We start from the raw sequence: 11,089 nt of genomic DNA, 5'->3' as shown, positions 1-11,089 counted from the left end.
CCCTTTAAAATCACTTACATTATCCACTCTTTGCCTTGTTATCATATACAACTAAATTGCCGGAGGCAATATAGACAGCCCCGTACGAAGACAAATTTCATAAATTCCTATTTAAACAGCTATGTACCGCTATATTTACCTATATTTTACTGTAAATAAACATTTCACAGAGGAATATGCTATTATATAGCTCTATATGCCTGTATATAGCTCAATATAGCTGTATATAGGTATATATAGATGTCCATATATGGAATCCCTGAAGCCCCTCACACTTAACACATTATTTCCATGTTAACAGAAACTCTCTAAGTACCATTTTTCCCACTTTATATCACTTTTAATAAAATCCAATATGGCCGCCGGCAGCCATTTTGTTAGGAGACCGGAAATAGTACCGACGCTTTACATTCGTTAATACCTTTCAAACAAAAAAAAAATTCATGAAATTCGGTCAAAATTTACTCGAGATATTGACAAAATACTCCACGTTCACTGTACGGCCGAGTAGCCAGATAAGAGCTCACTCCAAGAGACCTAGCTCACGCTCCGGAGAACATAATTTCATAAACTTTTTTTTCCCTGATTGGTACGGTCAATACCTATCTAATAAAGCTAAAACGAACGAAATATGTTCAAATGTGGCCGACCTACAAGCAAAAACTGCTTGCCGCCCTGTGCCTGTTCCACACCAAGGGGTCTAACTCACGAGTCGGTCATCCGATTTCCATAAACTTTTTTTTTGTCGATCGGTATTGTAAATACCTTTTATTTGACGTATCACTTACAAGTTTAACGTTTAAATGTCCGGAGATATCTTTGAAAAACCGTAAAGCACTTATTGGGCCACAGCTCGGGAGGGGTCGATCCAAAATCACTCATCTTCGAACTTAGCCTTTTTTTTGATATTACCAAACGGGAAAAAAAAGAATTTTCAAAATCGGATGCGTTTTACTCAAGTTATCGTGCAGACGGCAGACGGACGGACGGACAGACGGACATTTTTTTTTCGCGGATTTGGCATCTCTAGACAACCACAATAGGTTTCCCCTTACTCAGGGAGTCCAATTCGACGTGTTACAAACGTATGCGTAAACCTATAAGACCCCAGTACTTCGTACGGGTCTAAAAATTAGGAATATGAAATAATAAGATAGAATGAAATGTAGATTTATATGTCAGTGATTTGTGATGCTTCGTAAGTTTAAGAATGAAAAATAAACTAAAACTAAAACTAAAACTAAAACACCGACTTACAACGACTATCCAGGAAGTTATCGAATATCAGTGCACATGGCGCCTATTTTCTGTTGAGAGTTTCGATCACAACTCCACGATTGATTTTCTTTCACCGTGGAACACCAATGTGGCGCAACAGTATTGGTCTACAACATTATGACGAAGTTTTGAAAGAATCATTAGAATCACTTCTCAACGTTCAATTAACACCTCAAGCTTGGTCCGAATCAGCCTTGCCAATTAAATATGGAGGAATTGGGATCCGTCATGCATCTGACATAGCCCTACCGTGCTTTTTATCATCAATTTACGAAGTTTCCGACTTGTTAGACAATTTGTTATCTGAACAATACCGACAAATTGATTTTGCAAAATCGGAGGCAGAAGAACTTTGGTGTGACAAACATGGTGACTTGCCAGATGCAGCAGTACGAAAGTCCCAAAGCGCTTGGGAAATCGATATGATAAACAACACAATCAGTTCAATACATTCATCGGTCAACACCAAAGAAGATAAAGCAAGACTTTTATCAAATTCAGTGTGTCATACCAGCGCATGGCTACAGGTGATTCCATCACCCCAATTGGGAACATACCTATCAAATGATGAATTCAGAGTCGCTATGTCACTACGCTTAGGCACACCGATTGTGCAACCACATACTTGCATCTGTGGAGAAAAGGTCGATCAATTTGGTAGACACGGACTATCCTGTTCAAAGGCAAAAGGTACAAGGATTCGACATGCATCAGCAAATAATATCCTCCAGCGAGCTCTACGATCAGCGGAAGTTCCTGCAATCTTGGAACCCCCCGGATGCTCAAGACCAGATGGAAAATTACCAGACGGCTTAACTCTCGTACCATGGGAACGTGGAAAATCCCTTCTCTGGGATTATACATGTCGGGACACTTTCGCCCCTTCATATCTGGAATCAACCTCAAGACATGTAGGATATGCTGCAAAACAGGCCGAAGATAAGAAATTTCGCCATTATTCTGATTTGTCCAATCAATTCTGCTTTGTGCCCATCGGCTCGGAAACTTCGGGAGTTATTGGTAAACATGGGTTAGATTTAATCAAGAAGATAGGCAGTAAAATCGCAGATGTGACAAACGAAAAACGGTCTACATCGTACCTGATTCAACGCATTAGTATAGCGATACAAAAGGGAAATGTTACATCTATATTGGGGACGATACCGCCATCGAAAAAGTTAAATGAAATTTTTTATTTATAATCCCGAACAAATTATTATTAATGTAAATTGAGTAAATTAGAAAAAGGAAGTAGTAGTCTTCACGTATATACAACTAAAATTGATAAAATTTATATTGCGAAAATTATCAGTCAAGGGACCTGACCGACAGATAAAGTTTGCGGAACGCATGTACTTCGTCAATCTTAATAATTTTCAGTTCGAAAATCGCATCCTTTCAAAAAATGGTCATTTGCCACGAATTTTTGAAAATTTCAATGACACCCGACACAAACTCACCAACTTGTTGATTAGAGTGTTGTAACCGTTTTATAATAGAGGCGCTGCATGTCGGAAGGCATATTTTGACAATTTCATTTGTTTACAATTTTGTCGGTTATTCCCCATCCAAATCTCAGATGGGAACGGAAGTTTTACGAAAATTGCAGTGCAAAATAATTGATTTTTCACTGCTCAAATTGCAGATCAAGTTGTGCACGTAGAGCAAAGTAAGATTTTGATTGTTTTTGCGAAAATCATAAGAAATTTTCTTTCGATAAAGGGACGTTTTCAATCACTCTGTTTTTATCAATGACTACTGCAATACCAACATTGCACGGTTATTGACCTATGTTGTAAATAGTATAAGCAATCTCGAAGTTCATGAATTGTTGGTGTGGAACATCGTTCAAGCTAAATTCTCTCCCTTCTTGTTGTCAGTCGCTGACATAATCTAGAGCTACACTTTATGGTCGCTACGATTTTTATCATTTGTCTCAATTTCGTTCTAGGCTCTCAAAAATGCCATTGAAGTGCTCATTCAAGGATTGTTCGCAATTGAACCTCGCCGATTTCAGTCAAATTGCATTCTATCAAGACCTTACCACCGGTGGATGGAATTTGGCTCTCGGGCCTGAATATGTCATTCCTGGTGGCGCCATTCCCATGAACATTCGCCTAGTCGGATCAAGTGACGAACGTTTCCCGTATAATGTGCACTGTGCCAATTGCCAGTTCAAAGTGGGCGTCGTAAACCTAATTAGTGGCTTCGAACAAATGACGGTCAATTTTTCGTCGAGAAACGTCTACTTGTTGGACACGAACAGTGGATCGCCGGCGAGGAAAAAAGCCAAATGGTCCAAACTGATCGACATGTACCCGAACATTCGCCGCATAACTGCGACAATTCCAAACAACCCTGCACCATTGGTTGCATTGGATACCGTCCACTTTCATAGTGTATCTGATCTGGATGACATTATCGCAGCTGGAAAAGCTGTGGCATCGAAAAGTGACTTGTCGCCGAAGGACTATCAGTGGCGTGGATTTTGCTTTGCCTGCTTCAATAGCGTTTTGATGTGTTTGCCAACGGGGATGGGAAAAACCCTGATCGCCTGTATGTTGATGAAAGCGTACCAGCAACGGAACCCGAGCAAGGGACAAGTCTTTCTAGTTCCGACTGTCGTACTGGTGAGTTTTACTGTTAACAAATGATTGTCGTGTCCGTTCTCAGTCATTTCTGTCTTCATCAGGTGGATCAACAAGCATCTGCTATTGAACGAAACACTGGTTTTAACGTAATTCGTCGGAGCGGTGACGAATTTAAACGGAGCACCTGGTCACCGGAGGAAATTTGCGTTTGTACTCCGGATATGCTTTTCAACGCAATAAAACTCAATCAAATCGCCATGTCGCAAATATCTCTACTGATATTCGACGAGGTCCACCTAGCCAACAGCCCTAATTCAAATTATGGCCGTTTGCTGCCTTACATTAGTCGGTGTCCAGAATCGAAACGGCCAAGAGTTTTAGGATTGACAGCGTCACCGTGCTTGAATGAACATAATATGAGTCAAAGTATATCCTCGTTATGCAGTAGACTTGGAGCAGTGCCATATACGCCGTTACTGGACGATAGTACGGAAAAACCGAATCGAATAAGTTGCAACTATGTGGCGATTGAGAAGACCGCATTTGAGATGGAATATGAAAAATTTGTTATCGAATCGTTGAACTTGCTGTCGGGGCTGCATCCGTTTTACAAAGCCAATTGGAAAACATTTCCGCGCAAATTTAGTGTGCAAAGCAAAATTGACACAATTTCGAAAAGTATCAGCATGGCACGGTTGGTTGGACAAGACGAGGACGACATTCAGTTATTGCAATTGACGACTTGGATGCGAAAGTGGTTGGACTCATTGAATATATTGCAAATTTTCGGACCAGCGAAACTAATCCAGTTGATTCGTGCTGACCTAGACTTTGTGGAAAGAGATCGCGTCCCATCGAAACATTCTGCTCAACTTGCACCAATCGTTCAGCAATTGCGTCAATCCGTCGAGCAAATATTTACGGAACATGACATTGCCGAGAATTCTCCGAGATTATTGGAGCTGTTGAGTGTACTGAAAAAGCATCGCGGCGAACATGAACGAATTCTGATTTTTGTTGAACGTCGCAGTACTGCCGAACGATTGTGTCGACGACTGAAAGACGATCCGCTCATAAACGAAATGAATCCCATTTCTGTGATGGGAAACGCAAATTGCGGCTCAACGTACAAAGATGTGCAACAGAAGGTGTTGGAAATGTTTCGGGCTGGTGAGTGTCGATTACTCGTTGCTACGTCCGTTCTCGAGCAAGGAATTGATGTTGCGATGTGTGGTTTGGTCATATGTTTTGATGGGGTAAAGTCAGTGAAATCAATCATTCAAGCGAGAGGACGCGCCCGTATGGATGTCGCAACGTTCGTAGCCTTCGTTTCGGCCGACAAACAACAAAGGGCGAATCAATTGACACAGATGGAAGTCGCTATGAACTACACCATTCGTCAATTGATGGCCGAAAATCACAGCGCTCTTGATCAAGACATTGGCGAAGAATTGGACCAGTTTTTGCTGTCTGATGATCGTCATTCTGCAGAAAGTTATTTTGTAAATGACGAGTCTGATGGTGACGACGATGATGAAATGGAAAATGATCCAGTGACTGTTGGTGTTGGAAAAGTTATTAAGCTGCGGTTTGTGCACTTTGTCAATTCAGCTGCTCTGCTGGACCACATGCAATCCTGCGACCGGGTGAAAGTGAATAAAAGATTTATCGACGCTCACTTCACAGTATCGAACGATGAAAGCATGTCAAGAATTATCAAGGAAGTTTCATCCATCCCACGATTCCGATCGTGGATTGAAGTAAATGAAAACAGTCAAAGCGAAAACATGGCCCGTCAGACAACTGTGGTTTTCGATTCGTTAACCGGATGTTTCTTCGATGATTTCACCACCGTCAATTTTGACTTCAGTCCGATTTGGTGGGACAATGTGATTGAGTTTCATGTTCATAACAATGCAATGAAAATTTCGGCAAACAATCGACAATTCCGCATTCAGGCAATCAACGTGGAAACGATTCTGATCAACGACACAATGAATTCGTTGGAAATATTTTTGTGTCTACGTAATCCGCCAGCATACTTCATCGACGAGGAATTGGCTCATTTCGACTTCACCACAAAGTCGTTCAATCTGTGCCTTCAACGTAAGACATCGATAGACTGTGAAACATCTACGGCGCTTCGAAGAGCATTTCATGCATTCACCATGAACGTTTATAACGTTTGTCAGCTAAATAAATCAAATGGGCAGGACAGCTATCGATCCGCTAACAGTCAGCCTGCTAAAACACCTTTCATGACCGATTATTTGATCAAAGTTTGGCATAGCACACATTCAGCGTTGCTACCAACAATTTTACCGCAACGCATTTTGGAACGGTTCTATAAGTGCTCGTCTTTGACCGCACTGAAGCTGCTGCTAAACAACACGACACCAGTTCGCTTTCAGAGGCTAAAAATTAATAACATTCAGGACGTGCGACTTCCGTTTTCGGAATATGAACGCCATCCCGAGGACTATGTGTCACTGTGTCGAGTGAATGTAACACCTACACGATTCGTTTATTTACCCATGCAGTCGGTGCAAAAGAATCGAATTTTTCGCTACCATCCGGACCCGGAAAACTTCCTACTGATTTCATTCACTGATGAGAATGGCGGTAATCCGTGGCGATCGGCGAATATTTGTGACTGGTTCCTAGCCGTGCTGCGAAACGGAATCAAAATTGGAGAGAAAACGTTCACATTTCTGGGCTGCTCAAACTCGCAACTACGAGAGGGACGTTGCTGGTTCTCCACACTGAACAGAGACGATGTTTACGATAAAATTGGCGAATTTCCAGGTACTTGGAGCGCTGGTAGAAAGTTAACACGTCTTGCGTTGGCCTTCGCCGCCAGTTCGGAAACAGTAACTTTGAATGAGCGATACTTGCATACGGTAGCGAATGACGTGGAAAAGAATGGCGTCAATTTCAGTGATGGAATCGGCAGAGTTTCGCACAGCTTAGTGGAGAAGCTGCAATCTGTGCTGAAACTACCACAAAAACCTACGGCATTTCAGATTAGAGTCGGCGGAATCAAGGGAGTCATCAGCGCTTTTCATCAGGACGATGAGGTTACGTTCCGAAAATCGATGAAGAAATTTGAAAGCAAGCACAACACTCTGGAAGTGCTAAATTACAGCCGTTCTCTGCCATTGTTTCTGAATCGACATGTGATTCTTTTACTGTCATGTTATGGAATTCCTGACGATACCTTCCTTGAAATGCAGCACATAGTACTCACAAATTGTATGTACACATTGGTTGACGACAATTCGTCACTATCATTTGTGCAATCTCAGTCGAAAATTTTTGATTGGGAACTCTTTCCACCGCAGCATTTAGTGCGAGAGCCGTTCTTCAGTCAAATGTTGATTAGCAATTCAGTCGCTTTAATCTCCGGAATTACCGACCACTCTCACATACCCGTTCCGAATGGCAGGATTTTAATGGGCGTGCTGGACGAAACCGAAACCTTGGAATATGGCGAAATCTACGCACACATCGTTGAAAGTGATTTCGATTATGAGTTAGAAGGAAAAATCTTGATCTTCCGAAATCCGTGCGTACTACCTTCAGACATTCGAGTATTGATGGCCGGGAAGAGCTGTTCAGCTCTGAGAAATTTGTACACAAACTGTTTGGTTATGCCATCGAAAGGGCCTAGCTCGCATGCCAGTGAATGCTCTGGAGGTGATCTAGATGGTGACTTATACTACGTCATTTGGGATGAGAATTTGGTTCCGCAGGGCCTGCAGATTCCCGGTGAAAAAGTGGTCGAACTTAAAACGACAGAAAGTGAAACGGTGCAAATATGCAATTCGAATCACGAATCGATGATGCAGTTTTACTGCGACTATGTGTCGAAAAATCAGCTCGGCATTGTTGCGAATGCACATCTGGCGGTCGCCGATCAATTTAATATGAGACACGAACGAAGCATTGAATTAGCTAAATATGTTACAGCCGAAACCGATGCTCCAAAGAAGGGATACACGGTGGGGAAAATACCGCCGAAGCTGTTGCCGTCTCAGTATCCAGACTTTATGCAGAAAGCTGATAAGGCGTCTTATCGCTCGGAAACAATTCTTGGTGAGTTGTTCCGGCAATCAAAGCCGATTCTGGAAGTTTTCCTCGAAAAGCGACGTTTCACCACAAGCAATTCAAAGTTCAGCATCACCGGTGACACAAATTCCATCGAAAATTGCTATGCTGCGTATTGCTATGAGATAAAAACGCGGCTGCAGAGTTTCGATTTAGAGTCCGAAGTGGATCTGTTTTCTGGCACACCGATCTGGAAAAGTGAATATTTGTCCACGTACAAACAGGAACACCAATTACGCCAAAATGTACTCACGGACGTAGGTGCATTTTGGCGAAAATGGAAAACCATTTTCGATAAATGGCGATCGGACAACGATAATAATCAAGAGAAAATTCTCGAATGGTACAGCAGACCCAAATCGTCTCCATGGCCCGTCCATAGTTTTTCGTTCCTTGCGTTGCCATACGTAAATTTCGACGAGTGCATCCGCAAAACCATTTCACAAAAAATTCTCGACTCAACGCATCGATGGGTCGTGTACAACAAGATTCGATGGTTGAATGACTGGCGTACGCGATACAATATTTACGAGACAGTGACCGATAAACTGAATGGAATTGAGTGTCATCTTTATGGCAGCTCAGCGCTTGGACTGAATGAAGAACATTCGGACATTGACTTGTGTGCGACGAGCAGCGATTTCTCCACTATCAGCAAGTCCTTATATCAAATGGACCACAACGTGGAGATCCTGAAGAGACCACATTGCGTCGCACTCACTTACAAATCACAGCACATCGAAATAACAAATTTTCTAGACGGCGTTAGAAAGACGAGCACGCTGGCCAGTACACTCGACAGGAATGTAGGATGCTGGGCCGCTCTTAAAGTTCTGATTGAATGGGCTCGAATTGCCAAAATTGTGAAATCATGTGGAAGTGAAGGGCTCATGACAGTCATCTCGTTCTGTCACCTATTTGTCTCATTTGCAACCACTTCAGCACCACAGACGGATATCGAAAACACGCCACCGTCTTACACTCTGAAACGTTTTGCCAGTTGGATTGATTCGGTAAATGATTCGGGGTGCGGAACGTTAATTTACGACTTCTTGAAACAAGTCAGTTCCCGAAATCGATTGTGGCTAATAACGAAAGTGGACCCGTTGACGAAGGAACCTTTGATAAAAGGAGATCTGGTGGACGAACTGTGCCAAATCGCTGAAGTTGCACTTTGCATTCTATCAGTGCATGATGGTGACGTTCAAAAATTGTTCGAGTTTTGCACTAAAAAGCGACTGTTTCGACTCGATAAGCGATATGTCGACCCGAACACGTCCACCGAAGCTTCAAGAATCTCGTGTTTGAAGGAATTGAAAAGGGTTTGTAATCCAAAGAACGCGGAAAATCTGCACCTTACGCTCACCGAACGGAACGGATTCTACTATGTCGAGGTCAGTGGTGACCATAAATACTTTGCTGATGTTGAGAAAGGTATTAACAAAATTCACTGGAAAATTATGAACGTTCGGGTCAGAGACGTATCCCGGAAGAAGATTTACCATGTGATGAATGCTACAATCATTTTGCCAGAGTTCGGCAATGGATCTTCGACAGAAGTGTCATTTTCATCGTACGAGGGCGATCGATACCATGTCCACCACATGGGTATATGGAAGTCAACATTAAAGTTGTGCCATGATCGAAATGCGAATTGGAGAGTGCTTGAGTATCAACGCTACGAAAACCGGTTCCTGAAACAAATGGATTGGTATGATGAAAAGCAGAGATCAGCCAGAAAGAGTGCGAGATGTCTTCGCTTTTTCGGTAAATTGGTTTGCAGAGTTCGGTGTGGCCATCACTACTTCTTTCACATTCCGGAAGCTTTGCACAATACGTTTGAGACGATTTCATTGCAAAATGTTGAGGAGAAAGTGGCGCACATGGAAGAAAATCTTGAACTGGAGCGACAACATGACATCATTCAGGATATGAAAAATTACAACTCGTCGACGCTGGTACGATCTCAACGACAGAGTGACAACAGTACGGATACACTGGCGTTAATACCGCTTCATGAGTTAAAAATGCGTAGCGGGCCGCAAAGAAACAAAAGTCTTCAATTCAAGTCCACGCCGAAAATCAATGACGGTAATGGAATAAGACACTCCTTCTACACCGACTGGCGTGTTCCTTTCAATGAAACCAAAGAGTTTGCAGCACAGAATGGCTTTAAGGAGATACCAACAGACTCCGACGATTACTACACCAGTCTAACAGTTCTTTGGCGACAGCGAGAATTGAATGTATTGTGCGATAAGGTCGGCAGAATCACAGAAATAAAACATCGCAAGGTTCGGTGGTTGTCGGCAACATTCAATAAAATTGAAGAAGATCGCGGTCATGACGTTCGAGTTTACTTGGAGAGCCAAACTCCACTCGATGACGACGAAACTAATCTAAAAACCGTCATCGAGTACTTGGATCAGCGTTCCATTTTTACGGAGGCGTTTTCGAAACACTTGCAAGATAATCTTATGGATCAACTTCCATCAAAGCCGTTAATTCCGGACATTTACCACTTCAACTGGCGCTATCGCAGTATGAGAATTGTTGCAACCGTTATGAAATTCGTTAACGCCGAGAATGACGAGTGCGTGCTGAGTGAAATTCATGACGGAATTTTCCATGCTCACAGGCATGAATTCGAATGGTTCCCCAAGCATTTCGAATTTGAATTGCGGTTATCTACGGACAATGTATCACCGGCAGATTTGTGTAAGAAGTCCTACGACTTGGGACTGAAGGTTTTTGACCATGCGAAGTTGAACTGTGCCCAGTGAAAATTGTAGATTTTTCGCCTTATTATTGTTTCTTGAAAATTGAAAATAAAATTTATTATAAACCGAAGGAAAACCCAATTGAGTTCTAAGTTGAAATTAGTTTTCATTGTCCAATTAACTCACGTTTCATCAAAAGACCTTAGATCCCAACAAAAATCTCTTCGAGAAAAGTGTGACGCAGTCTTTGAAGTTCAATTTCTAAAATGAATGATATCGCTAGAGTTGACGCTTTCAGCTTCGTTACGCAAAAATTAAATTTTACACCCAATTACCAAAAAAAATTTGACTGGAAACAACCAAAATTTTACCAAAAAAATCTGCGTCGCATGT

The 11,089-nt window shown here is 42.2% G+C and overlaps 1 protein-coding gene across 1 annotated transcript; it reads left to right on the top strand.

Moving 5' to 3' along the window:
• The first annotated feature begins 2,825 nt into the window (after positions 1-2,825).
• On the top strand, positions 2,826-10,825 carry LOC119072639. The gene is made up of 3 exons (XM_037177888.1): positions 2,826-2,947; positions 3,230-3,908; positions 3,971-10,825. Exons 2-3 carry the CDS (start codon positions 3,240-3,242, stop codon positions 10,757-10,759), a joined length of 7,458 nt encoding a protein of 2,485 aa, XP_037033783.1. The 5' UTR covers positions 2,826-2,947; positions 3,230-3,239; the 3' UTR covers positions 10,760-10,825.
• The last annotated feature ends 264 nt before the right edge of the window (positions 10,826-11,089 follow it).

This window comes from Bradysia coprophila (assembly GCF_014529535.1).
Source record: "Bradysia coprophila strain Holo2 chromosome IV unlocalized genomic scaffold, BU_Bcop_v1 contig_84, whole genome shotgun sequence".
In the NCBI taxonomy this organism is placed as follows: Eukaryota; Metazoa; Arthropoda; class Insecta; order Diptera; family Sciaridae; genus Bradysia; species Bradysia coprophila.
This window is presented reverse-complemented; position numbering and strand designations above follow the sequence as displayed.